The 26728-nt window shown below is 38.0% G+C and overlaps 1 protein-coding gene across 4 annotated transcripts in view; it reads left to right on the top strand.

The window, feature by feature from the left end:
- DAB1 (DAB adaptor protein 1) overlaps positions 1-26728 on the top strand; it is a 97356-nt gene that overhangs the window by 1242 nt on the left and 69386 nt on the right. For all 4 annotated transcript variants that reach the window (XM_068110773.2, XM_068110765.2, XM_068110779.2 and 1 more), the window contains exons 2-3: positions 1244-1383; positions 2876-2974. In XM_068110773.2, the coding sequence (XP_067966874.2) occupies positions 1244-1383; positions 2876-2974 (239 nt within the window). The remainder of the gene's footprint in view (positions 1-1243; positions 1384-2875; positions 2975-26728) is intronic.

Below are 26728 nucleotides of genomic sequence, written 5' to 3'. Positions count from 1 at the left end.
AGTGCAAAATCCCAGGTACACGTTGAAAATGCAAATGATGTCGATTGAAAAGTCGGACAAAGACGACCTTTGATCTCGAGGTCACAGCCCTAACAATATGTATGTATCTACGTTGATCGTGTTCTACTATCTGTCTATGTGTCTGTCTGTCTCTCTGTCTGTTTGTCTCTGCCTCTGTCTATGCCTCTCTGTCTCTGTCTATGTCTCTGTTTCTATCTATCTGTCTTTGGCTCTGTCTATATCTTTGTCTTTGGCTCTGTCTATCTTTTGTCTTTGGCTCTGCATATCTCTTTGTCTTTGGTTCTGTCTATACATCCCTATCTATATCTCTCTCTGTATCTGTCTCTGCATATATCTCTCTGTGTCTGTCTCTGTATATAATCTATCTCTGTATATATCTATCTCTGTATCTGTCTATCTCTCTGAATCTGTCTATCTCTTTGACTCTGTCTAAATGTCTGTCTCTGTCTATACATCTGTCTCTGTCTATATGTCTCTGCTTCTGTTTATCTCTGTCTTTGGCTTTGTTTATACGTCTCTGTGTTTGGCTCTGTCTATATGTATCTGCCTTTGGCTCTGTCTATACGTCTCTGTCCCTGTCTATATCTCTCTCTGTTTCTGTCTCTATCTCTATCTCTGTCTGTCTCTCTGTCTGGATTTGTCTATCCCTTTCTGTCTGTCTCTGTCTCTCTCCCCAAGGCAATTTCTCTTGTGATCTTTGTTCATGGAGTTTCTTTGTCTGCTCTTTGTTTTTTTTGTTGTTTTTTTCCACCCTCTATTTTCTTCATGTGTTCTCTTTTGTAAAACCTGCCACCAATTCCACCATCTTGGCCGGCCTCTGTGCCCTTTATGACGTACCGTACTCGTACAGGTTTTCACCCAACGGAGTGTGCTGCTCGAATGATCAGGTTTTTTTTTTTTTTACCCAAGCTGTACCTCGGTCAGGATCGTAGTCTGTTGTGACGATCCTGTAGTTTTTTTTTTTTTTTTTTTTTTTTCCCTATTCCTATTTGTCGGTTACACTGGGTTAAATATCGTTGAATATATATGTGGAGCAGTGAAGCAAAAAGACTTGCATACAATATTTCTAACAAGGTTTGGCTGCGTTGTCTCCTGGGATCACGATCCGTTGGGTTCACCATGCTAATGCTTTATTCCCCACTACATCCTGATCTTTCAATATACCTCGCCCTCAAAGCCTCTTCTCATTCTGTCCATTGGCGTCCCACCATTAACCCCTCAGGCCATAACCGCAGTGAGCTGGCTCTCATCCATCGTTTCCGTGGTGATGGTGTGCGCTGCAAGGCCAAGCTCATTGGGGTCGAGTCTGTATCCTCAGCGCGGGGCGATCTTATGTGCCAGGATGCCATGCAGCACGCCAAGGTGGTACATTTTATCTATTCACTTTTTTTTATTATTTATTTATTTTTGCTTTGCTTCTCATCCAAAGCTCGTTCTATCTATTCCAACGCAAACCCCTCCAGACCGCCACGTCCCAAATCTGCCCACCTGCTCCCTGCCCGGAAGGCCCTCCTGACCCCAGCCACCCCTTCCTTCCCATACCTCTGAACATGTGCCTGTAGCCATGGCTTTATTGTCAAAATGTATTCCCGTGATGTTTATGTATGAGATGGCTATGGTCAATCAGTGGTAGTGATAAAGATACCACTGCATTAAAATATGGAGGATGTCATCAGGCCCATCAAGCCTGCTTAATGGTGCTAACCTATGGTTGTTTATCCATGCTCTGGTTTTGAAATGCTTTACATTGAGCAAGGCCAAGGAAGCATCACGTACTCTTTTTCAAGTCTTTAGTATGATGGAGCCTGGTTCGAACCGCCGACATCCCAGACCCGGAGCGGATGCTTTAACCATTCATTACCCCAATAATCTTGGTCCAGCGTTGTTCCGCTTTTCTTCATTTCTTGCTATGTGCCTGCTCCCTCCTTTTTTTTCGTTCACACATTCCCTCCTCCTACTCATTCCTTGTTTACTTGTCATAATTATATGCTACGCTTCATTCGTTTTGCCGGTTTGTCCCCTTTTTGCTTTATCTACCCTAATTTGCACTGTGCGTTATTGCTATTTTTTGTATGCAAAGTCGAGGCTCGTGGAAGAGCTAATGCCCTGAATGGATCAGGACGGAACAGGGCAAAAGGAACAGTTAAGAGAGGATAGGGATATCTACAGCAGATTTGAAGCACAAGATAGAGGGAGATGTGGACAAACAATGGGTGTTGGGGAGGACACATGGGGTGAAAAAGATGGATTACAGAAGCAAACTCTCGGGAGTGGAAAACCTGGAAATTTGGAAGGAGCTGGGCTTATTTTTTTAAATTATTATTATTATTTTTTGGTATATTTAGTCCAGGCTCATGTAAGAGCTAACACATATAACGTATAATAAAGGGAGCGGGAGACGAGGGGGAGAGAGACGAACGTGCAACAACAGTAGAGAACAGGGAAATCGGGAGATCTGTGGAAGGGAGAGGGTTGGGGTGGAGAAAACGGGATAAACAAGATGGACACCACAAGGACTTTCAGGAAGGAAAAAAGAAAAACAGGAAATTTTGTGTGGTCGTGTGCAAAACAATTTGATGATTCTCTGCTTTCCTGTATCTGCCATGCGTATGCTTTTTAAAAATAATACATTTTTAAAGCCAAATTGTTTACATATTTGTGCTTTATCAGGTTAAACAACAATGACTAAAACCTGAAATGACGGCCTGCAATGTGTGTCTGCAGATAGATCTGTTGTACACAACGTCTTTATTTGTGAAGTTTGTTTAAAGTGTCACTTTATATTGTTGTTTGTTTTATTGCTTTTAATATAATGTTATCGATATGTTGCTTATTAAGGTCTTTCTTTCGATAGACGATGGCGGCCATTGGGAGACACAAAAACCAACACAAGCAAAAAATCTGCATGTCCGTCTCGTTCTCCGGCATCCGGATATACGATGAGAAATCAGGGGTAAGGAAAGGAAGATGGTGGTAAACTCTGGGTCAATCGTATTCTTTCCTCGAATGATGATACAAGGCCCTGGGGCATGTTCATGTGCATATTAATTTATTTTAATCACACTTTTGTGTTATTTATCAATGGGCACTGAAGCAGACTTTGCCACACAAGTATCCTGTCTTCTCATAAAACAAAACAAGCCTGTTGTTGGCTTTTAAAACGGCTAAGGTGGCTGTCTTAAGATCTCAGGGTCTTGGTTTTGTATCTTTAAAAAAAAAAAAATTTGATATATGTGGGAGAATTACACGCTCAGACCAGGAATCGAACCAAGGTCCTCTGGAAAACGGTGCCAGTGCTGTGCCATCTGAGCTATCTGGGCGACCTTGACTGAGCATGCAATTTTCCCACACATATGATTGCCACTCTTTCCGTCGATGCTTCCGGGGCATTGGTACGGTTTTCCAGAGGACCTGGAGTACAGAGCAGTAGTCTAGAAGTACAGAGCACTGGTACTGTTTTCCAGAGGACCTGGAGTACAGAGCAGTAGTCTAGAAGTACAGAGCACTGGTACTGTTTTCCAGAGGACCTGGGTTCGATACCTGGTCTGGGCATGTAATTTTCCCACATATATCAATTTAATTATTTAATCCTGTTCATTAATCTAATTAATAAATCAAATAAAACAGAGTGGAATTTCCTTAAAGGTTTGGGGTAAGGTGATGCTTGTTTGAAATGCTGCGCTCTGTCCATGCTGCGGAGATGGGGAGGAGCATGGAATTTTAAACCGTTGATCATTCATATAACGTGATTTGTTACCATTAATATATATATTTATAACAAATGTGTGCACCCACGTCTATACGTTGTATGATGTCATAATTATGTAGAAGGTAAATAGATTGATTAACATTGATAGGTGTGCGTAGCTCTAGGCCAACCTGTCAGCCCAACAGATTGATTATATGATGTGACGTTGATGGGTGAAGCGGCCTTGTCTTGTGGCTGTTTCCATTTATATTGATGTGCAAAGTATTCTGCGAGGGAGAACCGAAAGTCATTTCAGCATCTGGAGCTTTTTACACGAGGGATGCAGAATGTAAAGACACTCCGTGCCGAGGGAAATCTCAGACAACTTGCGAATGAAATGGAGAGGTTCTAGTGAATTGTGTTAGGAATTGAAGAAGTAAGATGGCTGAGCATCTGGGAATTGACAACATGAAGAGGACAAACCCTGCGACGCTGGAGAGGGAACCGTGATGGAGGAGGCATGTGTATGGTCTGAAAAAAGGAACAGGATGAGTGATATACCTACCAGTCGTATCTCTAGCAGACCAATTTTCCATTGGCCTTGTTTGTTGCAAGACCTGAGAGTATTAACATGTTACATGTCTGTGCTCGCAACAAACGTTGCTTGACTGGAAGTAGTACATTTCCATGAATTCCCCAATCAGGACTAGATGGTATTCATAGAATACTTACCCTGCGTAGCAACTTGTTGCGAGCCAACTCTTCTGTTTTTGAGCATTTTTTTTTCTTTGATCCAATATGGCTGCCAGACCACGTGAGCAATGACATCATAAATTTATATTCTCTAATATAATTGTTGCATAGATCATGCTCAATAAATTTCAAACTGATCAGACTTGAGCGTTGTCCATGTCAAATTATGACGTCAAAATTACGACACTGACATCATCGTTAACACCTATTCGGCATGCGGAGTTCTTTACAATGAGCTACGTTTCAATTTTTTCCATGGAGCGGTTTTTGGAGATGTAGAGGTGCAACGTTTTTCAGTTTTTCCAGGATGGCGCCTGTACCACGTGACCTCTTACATCATGCTTGTCATTAAAATATTCTACAGGAGGAGGTGCTCCTGTGGTACAAATTTCATGTCCATCAGACTAACAGTGGCAGAGGAATTTATTTTTTCCATACTGATCAGATCAAGTGTTGTACTTGTGGAATTATGACATCATCAACATATCTTATTCCCCATGGGGAGTACTTGACAATGAGCCTTGTTTCAACGTTTTCCATTGAGCGGTTTGGGAGATAGAGGTGTAAAATTCTTCCAAGTTGGCATCTGTATCACGTGACCTATGACGTCATAATTATGAGTTTTTTAAAAATCTGCAGGCGGAGGCACTCCTATGGTAAAGGTTTGTCTCAATCAGACCAACAGTTGCCGAGAAAATTAATTTTAAAAATGCAGACACGTACGCCACACGTACGGACCCGAATGCCTAACCTTGCTTTTCGCTTCGTGAACGCAGGGTAATAATAGGCAAAGGAGTAGAGATAGGCAGTAAGGTTGCATTTTTGGGAATTAAACCAGGAAATGGTGACTGGAATAATGTGTGGATCTTGCAGGAGCTGAGGGATTTTGGCCTTCTTCAGTGCGAGTTGATAAACAATACAAAAATGCTATTTTGGAGCAGGAGGAGAAGCAGTTAAAAGAAAGATGGATACTTCAGACCTGTCTGCTATGGGAGAACAACAGGCCTTGGGCCTCTGTTCATCGCAGGAAATCCCAATCATGCTGAGTGCTTTGAATTACACGATCCAAGAGAGACACGTGTGATGTGGGGGCATCAGCCCATAGGGGACAGCAGTGCCCTGTAGGCTAGACAAGGAAGCTTGATCCAAGTTTGGGTGTTAAGGCCCGGCTGTCTCTATACAACAGCACCTCAATTTCATTCCTTGTGCATATTACAACTGGTTTTGTACAGCAATGGGCAAGAGAGGGCTAGTAATGTCTTCTTTCTGCCTCATCAATATCCTACTGGAATAAATCCTCAATGATGGTCTCAAAATATTTGGCAGTTTTAATTGGAAGAATAAAAAGCAGCCATTTTTTTCACAGACAACACAGACTTTATTTTACATCCATGGTCAGAACTTGTACACCTGGCATCTCTACAGGAAAGCACAACACATGTTATGGAATGAAAATTGGAAGCGAAACAAAGGTTGTGACTTTGGCATGTGTGTGTATTTATGCATGTTTGTATACCAAATATAAAGTTGCACGATCGTGTCTGAACGGAGTAAACGTCGTTACCACAGCACGTATAATACCGATTGATACCTCATTTAAGAGCTCTTGGGTCCGGCCAGTGCATGCTGTGATTTACAACTAGCGCTGTTCAGTCAATTCTGTCCAACATATAATTACCTTTTCGTCCATTTACTTCACCAAGACACCTTCGCAGTCTTAACCGTAATTATGTGGAATTGTGGTTAGGAAGGTACAGATGAGGACTTGAAGAAGAAAGGGTGAGTGGAGGACAGATAGTTGGAGTTGGGGGGGGGGGGGAATAATGGACAGAGTTTGGAATGGAGGGTTGATTTGTTTTTGGGGTCGGGAGGGGGGTTGTGGGATGGAGATGAAGAGGAGAGGGGTTGAGGACATAAAGTCACATTTTCCATTATGTGGAATATCTGCAGTTTCCTACTATTGTGCTGTCGAAGGACATTCCTATCAAGCTCCCTACATATTCCATGTTATCTGCTGGTATGTATAATATATACAGGTAGTGGACAAAAAATGGAAACTCCTGGCTAAATGAGGGAAACCAAGAAAGCAACGGCTTCCACACAGGCGTGGCCCATGTGTTAGCAAATGATATCCAAACTTGCTTGGTGTCATTTGTACAAGTGCAGCACAGACTTGATTGCCTATAATTATGGCTAGCATAGCTGAAAGGGGAGACTTTGGTGACTTTGAAAGAGGAGTGATGTTGGGTGCGTTCAGTGACAGACAGCTCAACTTGCTGAAGTTTCACAAGCAACTGTGTCCAAGGTGACGTCGGCATGGAACTCCGAGGGAAAGTCATCATCAGCAAAGAACAGCAGTGGGTGGAAGTGCATCCTCCAGGATTGTGATATCCATACATTAAGTTGAAGTGCAAGGCAAAGCAGGCGAGCAACTGCAGATCAATCGACTGTAAACTTCAATCTGGGGCATGAGCACCGGGATGACAGTTTATTGCTGGGTCGGGATTTTAACCCACACTAAAAACAGCAAAACCAGCACCAAAAGCGGCCTCCGACGCCCAAATAGACACAAACTTCAACTGATGTAATACTAGCTTGGATCGGTTCGCTGCACTCGCCTCACCACACGTCGTCGCCGCAAAGGCACGGGCTTGTTTTAACTGAGGATAATGACCTCGCTGAGTTCGAGTTGCAGTTATCATGATTTACATCAATCATAATACAAACATTTCTTTTGTACAAATTTATTTGTAATATTGGTGACATTATTTTTACTTGTAATCAAAAAAGGTCCAAGTGGTGTAAAGCTCTAAATGGTCAAGGGTCCAAGCTGTCTAATCAGTCTGAAGGGTGTAAGGGGTCTAAATGGTATTGAGGTCTAAGGGTGTTGAAAGGGACTTAAGGGGTGTAAATATTTAAAGGTTATAAAAGGCTGGAAGGGTGAAGAGATCTAAAGATGTCTAAATAATTGAAAGGGTCTTAAAGGTAAAAGTGGTCTTGGGGGGGGGGTCTTGGAGGGGGGTCTTGAGGGTCTTCAGGATATTGGAGTTTAATGGGTTTATGGGTCTTTGGGGTCTTTTAAGTATTTTGGGTCCTCTGGGTCTTTTGAATCTTTAAGGGTCTTCATGGTGTTTTTGGGTATTGGTGGTCTTAAAGGGTCGTCAAAGGTCTAAGGGATCTCGGTAGTCTAAAGGGTTGAAAGGTATATTCCAACAATCCGTAATTAATAGACGTATATATTTAATAGACTGGAAGCAACTTGTGTTCAAACAACCAGCATTAAAAGACATTTAATCACGGCTTCCTGGACGGACGGACGGACGGATGGACGGATGGACGGATGGACATATGGCTCCACGGGACGTTTTTTTCGGTTTTATATTTATATAGATATTTTGTTAATACTTTATCTATTTACTTTTCAACACATACTGTGATCTAAAAAGGTTGTTGCTGTGATTTTGCTTTGTTTTTTAACTTGTTGCCGTTATAATTTAAGATCTTCATTTAAGAAAGTTCTTTATAAAAGTTACAAAAGAGGGAAAATTGGTGGGGGAGTGGCAGAGGGGTCTGCGTGGTTGTTTGCCCCGCGACCCGTGCTGGCTCTCTTTGCCCCTGCATACCCATGCATTCCGGTATTATAGATGCACATGTACACACAAGGGTGGATTGGTGCACTTCATGCACCTCACCACATGTCACTGCAGAGTCATAGGCATATTTGACCATGCCTGCTTTCTCGGGGAGTGAGGGAAGGTGAGAAATAGTGGGTGTGGGTTCGTGAGGATGATGGTTGATCGGGAGTTGTGGGGGAATGGTGGAGGGGGTGGATGGGGTGAATGGTGCTGGGAGGGATGGTGGGGAAGGTCGACCAACTCTATTTTGTGCTCCGATTGAATATATACTGTATATCAGAAGTCAGAACCCAACACGTATAAATAAAAAGGAACTGAGCACCAATTTATATATTTTAAATGATCAGTTAGAGATGGATGGCAAAGACAACACCATATCAAAAACTGTATGGGAAAGATGAGCTGCCAGCCTTGTAGAGCAGGTGTACCCCCCAATACACCGCTGCACTTGGATTTCAGCCCGGGTTTTTACGTCACATATTTTCTTTCACCCATATCTCGATTTAATGAAGTCAAAGTAACAAAAATTTTTAGCACTGATGATGAAGACGTTTTGTTCACAAATAAAGATGCATGACCATATATGTTTGCTCCATTATTGTGTGTGTGTGTGTGTGTGTGTGTGTGTGTGTGTGTGTGTGTGTGTGTGTGTGTGTGTGTGTGTGTGTGTGTGTGTGTGTGTGTGTGTGTGTGTGTGTGTGTGTGTGTGTGTGTGTGTTTGTGTGTTTGTGTGTGTTTGTGCAGCGTCTGTCTTGTGTTGTGTTGTGTTGTCACTGAACTACTTTCTCAAACTATTGTGAAATCGTACCAAACTTCTGGTGTGCACATAACTCTCCCGTCGGTATGTCCTCAGGGTATTTAAAAAAAAAAAATTTGAATTTGTTTATTTATTTATTTAATTTTTTGGGGAGTTTTTTTTTTTTTCAACTTCAATTGTTTATAAAATGTGATATCACGTATATTACAAATACATTTGTGCAAAATAATTGTTTGAATTATGATTGGTTTAAACAATGACAAAACGGCAACGCGGGTACAGTCATTTATCTATATATACACATCTGTGCAGTGTCTGTGTTGTCATTTAACGACTCCCTCAAACTTTTGTTTCCGTGGTTTTTAATAACGTTGTGGTGGTTTTGAATTATGTGGTGGTGAGGTGTTTTTAAATGATGTGGTGGTGAGGTGTTTTGAATTACGTGGTGGTGAGGTGTTTTAATATCACATGGTGGTGAGGTGTTTTGAATTATGTGGTGGTGAGGTGTTTTAATTACGTGTTTTATGGCTGTGTGGTGTTTTTATTACGTGTTTTATGGCTGTGAGGTGTTTTTATTACGTGTTTTATGGCTGTGAGGTGTTTTTATTACGTGTTTTATGGCTGTGTGGTGTTTTTATTACGTGTTTTATGGCTGTGAGGTGTTTTTATTACGTGTTTTATGGCTGTGTGGTGTTTTTATTACGTGTTTTATGGCTGTGAGGTGTTTTTATTACGTGTTTTATGGCTGTGAGGTGTTTTTATTACGTGTTTTATGGCTGTGAGGTGTTTTTATTACGTGTTTTGTGGCTGTGTGGTGTTTTTATTACGTGTTTTATGGCTGTGAGGTGTTTTTATTACGTGTTTTATGGCTGTGAGGTGTTTTTATTATGTGTTTTATGGCTGTGAGGTGTTTTTATTATGTGTTTTATGGCTGTGAGGTGTTTTTATTACGTGTTTTATGGCTGTGAGGTGTTTTTATTACGTGTTTTATGGCTGTGAGTTGTTTTTATTACGTGTTTTATAGCTGTGAGGTGTTTTTATTATGTGTTTTATGGCTGTGTGGTGTTTTTATTACGTGTTTTATGGCTGTGAGGTGTTTTTATTACGTGTTTTATGGCTGTGTGGTGTTTTTATTACGTGTTTTATGGCTGTGAGGTGTTTTTATTACGTGTTTTATGGCTGTGAGGTGTTTTTATTACGTGTTTTATGGCTGTGAGGTGTTTTTACTATGTGTTTTATGGCTGTGAGGTGTTTTTATTACGTGTTTTATGGCTGTGAGGTGTTTTTATTACGTGTTTTATGGCTGTGAGTTGTTTTTATTACGTGTTTTATAGCTGTGAGGTGTTTTTATTACGTGTTTTATGGCTGTGAGGTGTTTGTATTACGTGTTTTATGGCTGTGTGGTGTTTTTATTACGTGTTTTGTGGCTGTGTGGTGTTTTTATTATGTGTTTTATGGCTGTGAGGTGTTTTTATGATGTGTTTTATGGCTGAGGTGTTTTTATGATGTGTTTTATGGCTGTGAGGTGTTTGTATTACGTGTTTTATGGCTGTGAGGTGTTTTTATTACGTGTTTTATGGCTGTGAGGTGTTTTTATTATGTGTTTTATGGCTGTGAGTTGTTTTTATTATGTGTTTTATGGCTGTGAGTTGTTTTTATTATGTGTTTTATGGCTGTGAGGTGTTTTTATGATGTGTTTTATGGCTGAGGTGTTTTTATGATGTGTTTTATGGCTGTGAGGTGTTTTTATTACGTGTTTTATGGCTGTGAGGTGTTTTTATTACGTGTTTTATGGCTGTGAGTTGTTTTTATTATGTGTTTTATGGCTGTGAGGTGTTTTTATTACGTGTTTTATGGCTGAGGTGTTTTTATTATGTGTTTTATGGCTGTGAGGTGTTTTTATTACGTGTTTTATGGCTGTGAGTTGTTTTTATTACGTGTTTTATGGCTGTGAGGTGTTTTTATTGTGTTTTATGGCTGTGAGGTGTTTTTATTACGTGTTTTATGGCTGTGTGGTGTTTTTATTACGTGTTTTGTGGCTGTGTGGTGTTTTTATTATGTGTTTTATGGCTGTGAGGTGTTTTTATTACGTGTTTTATGGCTGTGAGGTGTTTTTATTATGTGTTTTATGGCTGTGAGGTGTTTTTATTACGTGTTTTGTGGCTGTGAGGTGTTTTTATTACGTGTTTTATGGCTGAGGTGTTTTTAATTTTGTGGTGAGGTGTTTTTATTACGTGTTTTATGGCTGTGAGGTGTTTTTATTATGTTTTATGGCTGTGAGGTGTTTTTATTATGTGTTTTGTGGCTGAGGTGTTTTTATTGCGTGTTTTATGGCTGAGGTGTTTTTAATTTTGTGGTGAGGTGTTTTAATTACGTGTTTTGTGGCTGTGTGGTGTTTTTATTACGTGTTTTATGGCTGTGAGGTGTTTTTATTATGTGTTTTGTGGCTGTGTGGTGTTTTTATTACGTGTTTTATGGCTGTGAGGTGTTTTTATTACGTGTTTTATGGCTGTGAGGTGTTTTTATTACGTGTTTTGTGGCTGTGTGGTGTTTTTATTACGTGTTTTATGGCTGAGGTGTTTTTATTATGTGTTTTGTGGCTGTGTGGTGTTTTTATTATGTGTTTTATGGCTGTGTGGTGTTTTTATTACGTGTTTTGTGGCTGTGTGGTGTTTTTATTACGTGTTTTATGGCTGTGTGGTGTTTTTATTACGTGTTTTGTGGCTGTGTGGTGTTTTTATTATGTGTTTTATGGCTGTGTGGTGTTTTTATTACGTGTTCTGTGGCTGTGTGGTGTTTTTATTATGTGTTTTATGGCTGTGTGGTGTTTTTATTATGTGTTTTATGGCTGTGTGGTGTTTTTATTACGTGTTCTGTGGCTGTGTGGTGTTTTTATTACGTGTTTTGTGGCTGTGTGGTGTTTTTATTATGTGTTTTATGGCTGTGTGGTGTTTTTATTACGTGTTCTGTGGCTGTGTGGTGTTTTTATTACGTGTTTTATGGCTGTGAGGTGTTTTTATTATGTGTTTTATGGCTGTGTGGTGTTTTTATTACGTGTTTTATGGCTGTGTGGTGTTTTTATTACGTGTTTTGTGGCTGTGTGGTGTTTTTATTATGTGTTTTATGGCTGTGTGGTGTTTTTATTACGTGTTCTGTGGCTGTGTGGTGTTTTTATTATGTGTTTTATGGCTGTGAGGTGTTTTTATTATGTGTTTTATGGCTGTGAGGTGTTTTAATTACGTGTTTTATGGCTGTGAGGTGTTTTAATTACGTGTTTTATGGCTGTGTGGTGTTTTTATTATGTGTTTAATGGCTGTGAGGTGTTTTTATTGCGTGTTTTATGGCTGAGGTGTTTTTAATTTTGTGGTGAGGTGTTTTAATTACGTGTTTTGTGGCTGTGGTGTTTTTATTGTGTTTTATGGCTGTGAGGTGTTTTTATTACGTGTTTTATGGCTGTGGTGTTTTTATTACGTGTTTTATGGCTGTGAGGTGTTTTAACTACGTGTTTTGTGGCTGTGTGGTGTTTTTATTACGTGTTTTGTGGCTGTGTGGTGTTTTTATTATGTGTTTTATGGCTGTGTGGTGTTTTTATTACGTGTTCTGTGGCTGTGTGGTGTTTTTATTACGTGTTTTATGGCTGTGTGGTGTTTTTATTATGTGTTTAATGGCTGTGAGGTGTTTTTATTGCGTGTTTTATGGCTGAGGTGTTTTTAATTTTGTGGTGAGGTGTTTTAATTACGTGTTTTGTGGCTGTGGTGTTTTTATTATGTGTTTTATGGCTGTGAGGTGTTTTTATTACGTGTTTTATGGCTGTGGTGTTTTTATTACGTGTTTTATGGCTGTGAGGTGTTTTAACTACGTGTTTTGTGGCTGTGTGGTGTTTTTATTACGTGTTTTATGGCTGTGTGGTGTTTTTATTATGTGTTTTATGGCTGTGAGGTGTTTTTATTACGTGTTTTATGGCTGTGAGGTGTTTTTATTATGTGTTTTATGGCTGTGAGGTGTTTTTATTATGTGTTTTATGGCTGTGAGGTGTTTTTATTATGTGTTTTATGGCTGTGAGGTGTTTTTATTACGTGTTTTATGGCTGTGAGGTGTTTTTATTACGTGTTTTATGGCTGTGAGTTGTTTTTATTACGTGTTTTATAGCTGTGAGGTGTTTTTATTATGTGTTTTATGGCTGTGTGGTGTTTTTATTACGTGTTTTATGGCTGTGAGGTGTTTTTATTACGTGTTTTATGGCTGTGTGGTGTTTTTATTACGTGTTTTATGGCTGTGAGGTGTTTTTATTACGTGTTTTATGGCTGTGAGGTGTTTTTATTACGTGTTTTATGGCTGAGGTGTTTTTAATTTTGTGGTGAGGTGTTTTAATTACGTGTTTTGTGGCTGTGTGGTGTTTTTATTACGTGTTTTATGGCTGTGAGGTGTTTTTATTATGTGTTTTGTGGCTGTGTGGTGTTTTTATTACGTGTTTTATGGCTGTGAGGTGTTTTTATTACGTGTTTTATGGCTGTGAGGTGTTTTTATTACGTGTTTTGTGGCTGTGTGGTGTTTTTATTACGTGTTTTATGGCTGAGGTGTTTTTATTATGTGTTTTGTGGCTGTGTGGTGTTTTTATTATGTGTTTTATGGCTGTGTGGTGTTTTTATTACGTGTTTTGTGGCTGTGTGGTGTTTTTATTACGTGTTTTATGGCTGTGTGGTGTTTTTATTACGTGTTTTGTGGCTGTGTGGTGTTTTTATTATGTGTTTTATGGCTGTGTGGTGTTTTTATTACGTGTTCTGTGGCTGTGTGGTGTTTTTATTATGTGTTTTATGGCTGTGTGGTGTTTTTATTATGTGTTTTATGGCTGTGTGGTGTTTTTATTACGTGTTCTGTGGCTGTGTGGTGTTTTTATTACGTGTTTTGTGGCTGTGTGGTGTTTTTATTATGTGTTTTATGGCTGTGTGGTGTTTTTATTACGTGTTCTGTGGCTGTGTGGTGTTTTTATTACGTGTTTTATGGCTGTGAGGTGTTTTTATTATGTGTTTTATGGCTGTGTGGTGTTTTTATTACGTGTTTTATGGCTGTGTGGTGTTTTTATTACGTGTTTTGTGGCTGTGTGGTGTTTTTATTATGTGTTTTATGGCTGTGTGGTGTTTTTATTACGTGTTCTGTGGCTGTGTGGTGTTTTTATTATGTGTTTTATGGCTGTGAGGTGTTTTTATTATGTGTTTTATGGCTGTGAGGTGTTTTAATTACGTGTTTTATGGCTGTGAGGTGTTTTAATTACGTGTTTTATGGCTGTGTGGTGTTTTTATTATGTGTTTAATGGCTGTGAGGTGTTTTTATTGCGTGTTTTATGGCTGAGGTGTTTTTAATTTTGTGGTGAGGTGTTTTAATTACGTGTTTTGTGGCTGTGGTGTTTTTATTGTGTTTTATGGCTGTGAGGTGTTTTTATTACGTGTTTTATGGCTGTGGTGTTTTTATTACGTGTTTTATGGCTGTGAGGTGTTTTAACTACGTGTTTTGTGGCTGTGTGGTGTTTTTATTACGTGTTTTGTGGCTGTGTGGTGTTTTTATTATGTGTTTTATGGCTGTGTGGTGTTTTTATTACGTGTTCTGTGGCTGTGTGGTGTTTTTATTACGTGTTTTATGGCTGTGTGGTGTTTTTATTATGTGTTTAATGGCTGTGAGGTGTTTTTATTGCGTGTTTTATGGCTGAGGTGTTTTTAATTTTGTGGTGAGGTGTTTTAATTACGTGTTTTGTGGCTGTGGTGTTTTTATTATGTGTTTTATGGCTGTGAGGTGTTTTTATTACGTGTTTTATGGCTGTGGTGTTTTTATTACGTGTTTTATGGCTGTGAGGTGTTTTAACTACGTGTTTTGTGGCTGTGTGGTGTTTTTATTACGTGTTTTATGGCTGTGTGGTGTTTTTATTATGTGTTTTATGGCTGTGAGGTGTTTTTATTACGTGTTTTATGGCTGTGAGGTGTTTTTATTATGTGTTTTATGGCTGTGAGGTGTTTTTATTATGTGTTTTATGGCTGTGAGGTGTTTTTATTATGTGTTTTATGGCTGTGAGGTGTTTTTATTACGTGTTTTATGGCTGTGAGGTGTTTTTATTACGTGTTTTATGGCTGTGAGTTGTTTTTATTACGTGTTTTATAGCTGTGAGGTGTTTTTATTATGTGTTTTATGGCTGTGTGGTGTTTTTATTACGTGTTTTATGGCTGTGAGGTGTTTTTATTACGTGTTTTATGGCTGTGTGGTGTTTTTATTACGTGTTTTATGGCTGTGAGGTGTTTTTATTACGTGTTTTATGGCTGTGAGGTGTTTTTATTACGTGTTTTATGGCTGTGAGGTGTTTTTACTATGTGTTTTATGGCTGTGAGGTGTTTTTATTACGTGTTTTATGGCTGTGAGGTGTTTTTATTACGTGTTTTATGGCTGTGAGTTGTTTTTATTACGTGTTTTATAGCTGTGAGGTGTTTTTATTATGTGTTTTATGGCTGTGAGGTGTTTTTATTACGTGTTTTATGGCTGTGAGGTGTTTGTATTACGTGTTTTATGGCTGTGTGGTGTTTTTATTACGTGTTTTGTGGCTGTGTGGTGTTTTTATTATGTGTTTTATGGCTGTGAGGTGTTTTTATGATGTGTTTTATGGCTGAGGTGTTTTTATGATGTGTTTTATGGCTGTGAGGTGTTTTTATTATGTGTTTTATGGCTGTGAGTTGTTTTTATTATGTGTTTTATGGCTGTGAGTTGTTTTTATTATGTGTTTTATGGCTGTGAGGTGTTTTTATGATGTGTTTTATGGCTGAGGTGTTTTTATGATGTGTTTTATGGCTGTGAGGTGTTTTTATTACGTGTTTTATGGCTGTGAGGTGTTTTTATTATGTGTTTTATGGCTGTGAGGTGTTTTTATTACGTGTTTTATGGCTGTGAGGTGTTTTTATTATGTGTTTTATGGCTGTGAGGTGTTTTTATTACGTGTTTTATGGCTGTGAGTTGTTTTTATTACGTGTTTTATGGCTGTGAGGTGTTTTTATTGTGTTTTATGGCTGTGAGGTGTTTTTATTACGTGTTTTATGGCTGTGTGGTGTTTTTATTACGTGTTTTGTGGCTGTGTGGTGTTTTTATTATGTGTTTTATGGCTGTGAGGTGTTTTTATTACGTGTTTTATGGCTGTGAGGTGTTTTTATTATGTGTTTTATGGCTGTGAGGTGTTTTTATTACGTGTTTTGTGGCTGTGAGGTGTTTTTATTACGTGTTTTATGGCTGAGGTGTTTTTAATTTTGTGGTGAGGTGTTTTTATTACGTGTTTTATGGCTGTGAGGTGTTTTTATTATGTTTTATGGCTGTGAGGTGTTTTTATTATGTGTTTTGTGGCTGAGGTGTTTTTATTGCGTGTTTTATGGCTGAGGTGTTTTTAATTTTGTGGTGAGGTGTTTTAATTACGTGTTTTGTGGCTGTGTGGTGTTTTTATTACGTGTTTTATGGCTGTGAGGTGTTTTTATTATGTGTTTTGTGGCTGTGTGGTGTTTTTATTACGTGTTTTATGGCTGTGAGGTGTTTTTATTACGTGTTTTATGGCTGTGAGGTGTTTTTATTACGTGTTTTGTGGCTGTGTGGTGTTTTTATTACGTGTTTTATGGCTGTGAGGTGTTTTTATTATGTGTTTTATGGCTGTGAGGTGTTTTTATTACGTGTTTTGTGGCTGTGAGGTGTTTTTATTACGTGTTTTGTGGCTGTGTGGTGTTTTTATTACGTGTTTTATGGCTGTGAGGTGTTTTTATTATGTGTTTTATGGCTGTGAGGTGTTTTTATTACGTGTTTTATGGCTGTGTGGTGTTTTTATTACGTGTTTTATGGCTGTGAGGTGTTTTTATTATGTGTTTTATGGCTGTGAGGTGTTTTTATTACGTGTTTTGTGGCTGTGTGGTGTTTTTATTATGTGTTTTATGGCTGTGAGGTGTTTTTATTATGTGTTTTATGGCTGTGAGGTGTTTTAATTATGTGTTTTATGGCTGTGAGGTGTTTTAATTACGTGTTTTATGGCTGTGTGGTGTTTTTATTATGTGTTTAATGGCTGTGAGGTGTTTTTATTGCGTGTTTTATGGCTGAGGTGTTTTTAATTTTGTGGTGAGGTGTTTTAATTACGTGTTTTGTGGCTGTGTGGTGTTTTTATTACGTGTTTTATGGCTGTGAGGTGTTTTTATTATGTGTTTTGTGGCTGTGTGGTGTTTTTATTACGTGTTTTATGGCTGTGAGGTGTTTTTATTACGTGTTTTATGGCTGTGAGGTGTTTTTATTACGTGTTTTGTGGCTGTGTGGTGTTTTTATTGTGTTTTATGGCTGTGAGGTGTTTTTATTACGTGTTTTATGGCTGTGAGGTGTTTTTATTACGTGTTTTGTGGCTGTGTGGTGTTTTTATTGTGTTTTATGGCTGTGTGGTGTTTTTATTTCATGTTTTATGGCTGTGAGGTGTTTTTATTGTGTTTTATGGCTGTGAGGTGTTTTTATTACGTGTTTTATGGCTGTGGTGTTTTTATTACGTGTTTTATGGCTGTGAGGTGTTTTAACTACGTGTTTTGTGGCTGTGTGGTGTTTTTATTACGTGTTTTATGGCTGTGTGGTGTTTTTATTACGTGTTTTGTGGCTGTGTGGTGTTTTTATTATGTGTTTTATGGCTGTGTGGTGTTTTTATTACGTGTTCTGTGGCTGTGTGGTGTTTTTATTACGTGTTTTATGGCTGTGTGGTGTTTTTATTATGTGTTTAATGGCTGTGAGGTGTTTTTATTGCGTGTTTTATGGCTGAGGTGTTTTTAATTTTGTGGTGAGGTGTTTTAATTACGTGTTTTGTGGCTGTGGTGTTTTTATTATGTGTTTTATGGCTGTGAGGTGTTTTTATTACGTGTTTTATGGCTGTGGTGTTTTTATTACGTGTTTTATGGCTGTGAGGTGTTTTAACTACGTGTTTTGTGGCTGTGTGGTGTTTTTATTACGTGTTTTATGGCTGTGTGGTGTTTTTATTACGTGTTTTGTGGCTGTGTGGTGTTTTTATTATGTGTTTTATGGCTGTGAGGTGTTTTAATTACGTGTTTTATGGCTGTGAGGTGTTTTTATTACGTGTTTTATGGCTGTGAGGTGTTTTAATTACGTGTTTTGTGGCTGTGTGGTGTTTTTATTACGTGTTTTATGGCTGTGAGGTGTTTTTATTACGTGTTGTGGCTGTGTGGTGTTTTTATTACGTGTTTTATGGCTGTGAGGTGTTTTTATTACGTGTTTTATGGCTGTGAGGTGTTTTTATTATGTGTTTTATGGCTGTGAGGTGTTTTTATTATGTGTTTTATGGCTGTGAGGTGTTTTTATTATGTGTTTTATGGCTGTGAGGTGTTTTTATTACGTGTTTTATGGCTGTGAGGTGTTTTTATTATGTGTTTTATGGCTGTGAGGTGTTTTTATTATGTGTTTTATGGCTGTGAGGTGTTTTTATTATGTGTTTTATGGCTGTGAGGTGTTTTTATTATGTGTTTTATGGCTGTGAGGTGTTTTTATTATGTGTTTTATGGCTGTGAGGTGTTTTAATTACGTGTTTTATGGCTGTGAGGTGTTTTTATTATGTGTTTTATGGCTGTGAGGTGTTTTTATTACGTGTTTTATGGCTGTGTGGTGTTTTTATTACGTGTTTTGTGGCTGTGTGGTGTTTTTATTATGTGTTTTATGGCTGTGAGGTGTTTTTATTATGTGTTTTATGGCTGTGAGGTGTTTTTATTACGTGTTTTATGGCTGTGAGGTGTTTTTATTACGTGTTTTATGGCTGTGAGGTGTTTTTATTACGTGTTTTATGGCTGTGAGGTGTTTTTATTATGTGTTTTATGGCTGTGAGGTGTTTTTATTACGTGTTTTGTGGCTGTGAGGTGTTTTTATTACGTGTTTTATGGCTGAGGTGTTTTTAATTTTGTGGTGAGGTGTTTTTATTACGTGTTTTATGGCTGTGAGGTGTTTTTATTATGTGTTTTATGGCTGTGAGGTGTTTTTATTACGTGTTTTGTGGCTGTGAGGTGTTTTTATTACGTGTGTTATGGCTGAGGTGTTTTTCATTTTGTGGTGAGGTGTTTTAATTACGTGTTTTGTGGCTGTGTGGTGTTTTTATTACGTGTTTTATGGCTGTGAGGTGTTTTTATTATGTGTTTTATGGCTGTGAGGTGTTTTTATTACGTGTTTTATGGCTGAGGTGTTTTTAATTTTGTGGTGGTGAGGTGTTTTAATTACGTGTTTTGTGGCTGTGTGGTGTTTTTATTATGTGTTTTATGGCTGTGAGGTGTTTTTATTACGTGTTTTATGGCTGTGAGGTGTTTTTATTACGTGTTTTATGGCTGTGAGGTGTTTTTATTACGTGTTTTATGGCTGTGAGGTGTTTTTATTACGTGTGTTATGGCTGAGGTGTTTTTCATTTTGTGGTGAGGTGTTTTAATTACGTGTTTTGTGGCTGTGTGGTGTTTTTATTACGTGTTTTATGGCTGTGAGGTGTTTTTATTATGTGTTTTATGGCTGTGAGGTGTTTTTATTACGTGTTTTATGGCTGAGGTGTTTTTAATTTTGTGGTGGTGAGGTGTTTTAATTACGTGTTTTGTGGTGGTGAGGTGTTTTTATTATGTGTTTTATGGCTGTGAGGTGTTTTTATTATGTGTTTTATGGCTGTGAGGTGTTTTTATTACGTGTTTTATGGCTGTGAGGTGTTTTTATTATGTGTTTTATGGCTGTGAGGTGTTTTTATTATGTGTTTTATGGCTGTGAGGTGTTTTTATTATGTGTTTTATGGCTGTGAGGTGTTTTTATTATGTGTTTTATGGCTGTGAGGTGTTTTTATTATGTGTTTTATGGCTGTGAGGTGTTTTAATTACGTGTTTTATGGCTGTGAGGTGTTTTTATTATGTGTTTTATGGCTGTGAGGTGTTTTTATTACGTGTTTTATGGCTGTGTGGTGTTTTTATTACGTGTTTTGTGGCTGTGTGGTGTTTTTATTATGTGTTTTATGGCTGTGAGGTGTTTTTATTACGTGTTTTATGGCTGTGAGGTGTTTTTATTACGTGTTTTATGGCTGTGAGGTGTTTTTATTACGTGTTTTATGGCTGTGAGGTGTTTTTATTACGTGTTTTATGGCTGTGAGGTGTTTTTATTATGTGTTTTATGGCTGTGAGGTGTTTTTATTACGTGTTTTGTGGCTGTGAGGTGTTTTTATTACGTGTTTTATGGCTGAGGTGTTTTTAATTTTGTGGTGAGGTGTTTTTATTACGTGTTTTATGGCTGTGAGGTGTTTTTATTATGTGTTTTATGGCTGTGAGGTGTTTTTATTACGTGTTTTGTGGCTGTGAGGTGTTTTTATTACGTGTGTTATGGCTGAGGTGTTTTTCATTTTGTGGTGAGGTGTTTTAATTACGTGTTTTGTGGCTGTGTGGTGTTTTTATTACGTGTTTTATGGCTGTGAGGTGTTTTTATTACGTGTTTTATGGCTGTGAGGTGTTTTTATTACGTGTTTTGTGGCTGTGTGGTGTTTTTATTACGTGTTTTGTGGCTGTGTGGTGTTTTTATTACGTGTTTTGTGGCTGTGTGGTGTTTTTATTACGTGTTTTATGGCTGTGAGGTGTTTAGTTACGTGTTTTATGGCTGTGAGGTGTTTTTATTATGTGTTTTATGGCTGTGAGGTGTTTTAATTACGTGTTTTATGGCTGTGTGGTGTTTTTATTATGTGTTTTATGGCTGTGAGGTGTTTTTATTGCGTGTTTTATGGCTGAGGTGTTTTTAATTTTGTTGTGAGGTGTTTTAATTACGTGTTTTGTGGCTGTGTGGTGTTTTTATTACGTGTTTTATGGCTGTGAGGTGTTTTAATTACGTGTTTTATGGCTGTGTGGTGTTTTTATTATGTGTTTTATGGCTGTGGTGTTTTTATTACGTGTTTTGTGGCTGTGTGGTGTTTTTATTACGTGTTTTATGGCTGTGTGGTGTTTTTATTACGTGTTTTGTGGCTGTGTGGTGTTTTTATTATGTGTTTTATGGCTGTGAGGTGTTTTAATTACGTGTTTTATGGCTGTGAGGTGTTTTTATTACGTGTTTTATGGCTGTGAGGTGTTTTAATTACGTGTTTTGTGGCTGTGAGGTGTTTTTATTACGTGTTTTGTCGCTGTGTGGTGTTTTTATTACGTGTTTTATGGCTGTGAGGTGTTTTTATTATGTGTTTTATGGCTGTGAGGTGTTTTTATTTCGTGTTTTATGGCTGTGAGGTGTTTTTATTACGTGTTTTATGGCTGTGAGGTGTTTTTATTACGTGTTTTATGGCTGTGAGGTGTTTTTATTACGTGTTTTATGGCTGTGAGGTGTTTTAATTACGTGTTTTATGGCTGTGAGGTGTTTTTATTACGTGTTTTATGGCTGAGGTGTTTTTATTACGTGTTTTATGGCTGTGAGGTGATTTTATTACGTGTTTTATGGCTGTGAGGTGTTTTTATTACGTGTTTTATGGCTGTGAGGTGTTTTAATTATGTGTTTTATGGCTGTGAGGTGTTTTTATTACGTGTTTTATGGCTGTGAGGTGTTTTTATTACGTGTTTTATGGCTGTGAGGTGTTTTAGTTAAGTGTTTTATGGCTGTGAGGTGTTTTTATTACGTGTTTTATGGCTGTGAGGTGTTTTTATTACGTGTTTTATGGCTGTGTGGTGTTTTTATTATGTGTTTTATGGCTGTGTGGTGTTTTTATTATGTGTTTTATGGCTGTGAGGTGTTTTAATTACGTGTTTTATGGCTGTGTGGTGTTTTTATTATGTGTTTTATGGCTGTGTGGTGTTATTATTACGTGTTTTATGGCTGTGAGGTGTTTTAATTACGTGTTTTATGGCTGTGAGGTGTTTTAATTACGTGTTTTATGGCTGTGAGGTGTTTTAATTACGTGTTTTATGGCTGTGTGGTGTTTTTATTATGTGTTTTATGGCTGTGAGGTGTTTTTATTACGTGTTTTATGGCTGTGAGGTGTTTTAGTTACGTGTTTTATGGCTGTGAGGTGTTTTAGTTACGTGTTTTATGGCTGTGAGGTGTTTTTATTACGTGTTTTATGGCTGTGAGGTGTTTTTATTACGTGTTTTATGGCTGTGTGGTGTTATTATTATGTGTTTTATGGCTGTGAGGTGTTTTAATTACGTGTTTTATGGCTGTGAGGTGTTTTTATTACGTGTTTTATGGCTGTGAGGTGTTTTTATTATGTGTTTTATGGCTGTGAGGTGTTTTTATTACGTGTTTTATGGCTGTGTGGTGTTTTTATTCTGTGTTTTATGGCTGTGAGGTGTTTTAGTTACGTGTTTTATGGCTGTGAGGTGTTTTTATTACGTGTTTTATGGCTGTGTGGTGTTTTTATTATGTGTTTTATGGCTGTGTGGTGTTTTAATTACGTGTTTTATGGCTGTGAGGTGTTTTTATTATGTGTTTTATGGCTGTGAGGTGTTTTTATTACGTGTTTTATGGCTGTGAGGTGTTTTTATTGTGTTTTATGGCTGTGAGGTGTTTTTATTATGTGTTTTATGGCTGTGAGGTGTTTTTATTATGTGTTTTATGGCTGTGAGGTGTTTTTATTATGTGTTTTATGGCTGAGGTGTTTTTATTACGTGTTTTATGGCCGAGGTGTTTTTATTATGTTTTATGGCTGTGAGGTGTTTTTATTACGTGTTTTATGGCTGTGTGGTGTTATGTGTTTTATGGCTGTGTGGTGTTTTTATTACGTGTTTTATGGCTGTGAGGTGTTTTTATTACGTGTTTTATGGCTGTGTGGTGTTTTTATTATGTGTTTTATGGCTGTGTGGTGTTTTTATTACGTGTTTTATGGCTGTGAGGTGATTTATTACGTGTTTTATGGCTGTGTGGTGTTTTTATTACGTGTTTTATGGCTGTGAGGTGTTTTTATTACGTGCTTTATGGCTGTGTGGTGTTTTTATTATGTGCTTTATGGCTGTGGTGTTTTTATTACGTGTTTTATGGCTGTGAGGTGTTTTTATTATGTGCTTTATGGCTGTGGTGTTTTTATTACGTGTTTTATGGCTGTGAGGTGTTTTTATTATGTGTTTTATGGCTGTGGTGTTTTTATTACGTGTTTTATGGCTGTGTGGTGTTTTTATTATGTGCTTTATGGCTGTGAGGTGTTTTTATTATGTGCTTTATGGCTGTGGTGTTTTTATTACGTGTTTTATGGCTGTGAGGTGTTTTTATTACGTGTTTTATGGCTGTGAGGTGTTTTTATTACGTGTTTTATAGCTGTGAGGTGTTTTTATTATGTGTTTTATGGCTGTGAGGTGTTTTTATTACGTGTTTTATGGCTGTGAGGTGTTTTTATTACGTGTTTTATGGCTGTGAGGTGTTTTTAATTTTGTGGTGGTGAGGTGTTTTTATTACGTGTTTTATGGCTGTGAGGTGATTTTAATTTCGTGGTGGTGAGGTGTTTTTATTACGTGTGTTATGGCTGTGAGGTGTTTTTATTACGTGTTTTATGGCTGTGAAGTGTTTTTAATTTCGTTGTGGTGAGGTGTTTTTATTATGTGTTTTATGGCTGTGAGGTGTTTTTATTACGTGCTTGATGGCTGTGAGGCGTTTTCAATTTCGTGGTGGTGAGGTGTTTTTATTACGTGTTTTATGGTGGTGAGGTATTTTGAATTATGTGGTGGTGAGGTGTTTTGAATTATGTGGTGGTGAGGTGTTTTGAATTATGTGGTGGTGCGGTGTTTTGAATTACGTGGTGGTGAGGTGTAATCATCGCAAACTTCCAGTCTGCACCCACCCCTCCCCTATGTGTGTGCTGAGGGGTTCTTTCTTGAAAAAAAAACATTCAACCTAAATCTTCAACCTAAATTGCCTATAAAAATGTAATATCACAAACACAACAAATACATTTGTGCAAAGTAATTGTTTGTATTATGATTGGTGAAAATCATGATAACACAGCAACTCAGGTACAGTCATTAGCCTCAGCTAAAATAAGCCCTTTCCTCAGTATCGACGCTTGGTGAGGCGAGCGCAGCGAGCTGAGCCAAGCTAATATATATATATATATATAGTGGGGCGGCTTAGCCCAAATATTCAAAAGAATTGTGCATTTTGTGAAACAAGCACCAAATTTGGCACAAATGTACATTAATATGTTGCGAACATTTTCAGATATTGGGCCACTTGAAATTCCGTAATTTTTTTTTTCACATTTTTTCAAATTTCGTAATTTCAAATTTTTCGGGTGACACCGTCACAATTTCGGTCTTCGAGGCCGGCCGATAGGCAAAGTGTGACCGGAAGGGACGAGGTTCTCCTGACCACGTGGCCCTCGATCTGGGAAGCGAGAGGCGTTCCATTAGTGGACGTGCCCCTCACGCCCGACTTTTGGGCGGCCCCGGCAGGCCGTTTGTTTTGACGTTCCGTGACAGGCCCCGCACTCCCACCTCCGGGCCGACCGGAAGCTTGTGCTGAGTACATCATACCTGAACAACTCAGTGAGGCAGAACACAGCAGTGCACACCAGGGTGACCCCTTCAGTGCATAAACCAATTAACCTGTCCACTGCAGGGCATATAGAAATGAAGTTATTTTCTGCATATAATAATAATATAAGTTCAGTTCTATATAACAATTTCTGTTATCACCACTACCACTACAACTACCACTGCTACAAGCTTTGTCTGGAATTTTGTGGACTAACAGACAAACAGACATACAGACAAGCTGGGATCAAAACATTACCTCCTTCCACCATTGAGTGTAGAGGTAAACATCATGGAAATTATATCATGCCCTAGATTTAATTCATGCTTACCCATGTATTTGCTTCACTGGTTCACAAGGTCTTTTGCATACATGTAATTCAGACTCTCGTCTTCATTGCTGACCACACAATGTTCGCAACATATTAATGTACATTTGTGCCAAATTTGGTGCTTGTATCACAAAATGCACAATTCTTTTGAATATTTGGGCTAAGCCGCCCCACTATATCGGCCGGCCTCGAAGACCGAAATTGTGACGGTGTCACCCGAAAAATTTGAAATTACGAAATTTGAAAAAATTTGAAAAAAAAAATTACGGAATTTAAAGTGGCCCAATATCTGAAAATGTTCGCAACATATTAATGTACATTTGTGCCAAATTTGGTGCTTGTATCACAAAATGCACAACAGGTTTGCTATGCTGCTACACTAATATATATATACAGTATATGTATATATATATATATATATATATATATATATATATATATACATATATATATACATATATATATATATATATATATATATATATATATATATATATATATATATATATATATATATATATATATACATGTATATAAAAAAATTTTTTTTTTAATTATTAGTATTATATAAATTATTCATACCGGTATTATGGATACCCAAGTTTACTGACCATGGGTGACATACCTTTGTATTGCCACATGGAATTGGCCATTCGATTCTACTATTGCCACATAGGCCTACAATATGTGGGTGTACAGATCGATAATACACTCTAATTGGCGTTGTGAGTGTATTTGTCTTTTGAGTATGTGGTTATTGCCTGTCATGGTTTTGCCTGCCAGTTAATTACTTGTTTATTTCGAAGTTTTACTGCTTGCAAAGGAGTAATCTATTTCATTCAAATTCCTTGCCTCTAGTAACTGAAGAGGAAAGACTCCCAATAGAAACAAAAAAAAAAAAAAAACGATCTTGGTTTCAGCTTTGGTAAAATTTGGTTAGACTTAGACGACAAGAATAGTCTAAGAGCAAACAAGATATAACTCTTCAGAGTAACTGTTATCTCTACAATCTGCATGGATGTGAAACCTGAACTCTGAATGGAGGAGTCAAGTGTTCCTGAAGATTTAAAGACCTTCACTTTCTGCAGAAGCATTAACCCACCATGAGCTGCAACAACAACACAATGTAGTTCAAAACAATGCTTTTCTACATTGGAGAGGGGATTACATGACTTGGCCATGTTCCAATGAGCAAGTAGCCTCACTACCGCTCCCCTTCAAGGCATGGGTCAAGGGAGATGAAAGTGAAACTACCTACAAGAAGGATGGATGGCTGAGCCCACATCATCGTGTTGACGGTAAAATTCCAAACCCGCCTGCAGGCAACATGGCTGCAACCTTGATGCCTCGCCTTGTGGATAAGAACACGATAAAGAAACTGTGGGTCCTGTGCTTAAATTTAAATATTAAGTATTTGTGCACATTACGTATACCATGTGTGTATATATATATATATATATATATATATATATATATATATATATATATATATATATATATATATATATATATATATATATATATATATATTGTTGTGGATCTCTACGTCGGCCTTCTTCCCCTTAAGAAGGGGGGATTAGTCCCCTTGTTCATGACTGACCGACGTGAGTCCTGACGCTGCACAGCTCCCTCCGGAGAGGCAGGAGCGCAACCCCGTTCGCGACCGCGGACAGATGTTAATTGCCGAGCGGTTTAGCAACCGCGGCACGAACTATTAACAAGAACTGACCCGATTCTTATTCGTTGGCCAAATCGTGCCACAGGTGTCCAATGGGGAAATCACTAAAGCAACCGGACGAGCATGAAGAAGAACAACAAAGGTAGGAAATACAAATATAATTTATTCCTAATATTTACACAAATCAAAGGAACCAAGGAGAAGGAAGGATAATAAAATAATTGACAGAAGGAGGGAAGGACCAGAAGACACAGTGCAAATACTAACTTATCTAAACAGGCTTAACTTATACCCCAGGACAAGACAAAAGACAGACTATGGTCAGACTTACACGGGGATGATGACAGGAATGGCAGGAAGGAGAGGAAGGTTG

The sequence above is a fragment of the Myxine glutinosa genome, chromosome 1 (genome assembly GCF_964187855.1).
Source record: "Myxine glutinosa chromosome 1, kmMyxGlut1.1, whole genome shotgun sequence".
Classification (NCBI taxonomy): Eukaryota; Metazoa; Chordata; class Myxini; order Myxiniformes; family Myxinidae; genus Myxine; species Myxine glutinosa.
This window is presented reverse-complemented; position numbering and strand designations above follow the sequence as displayed.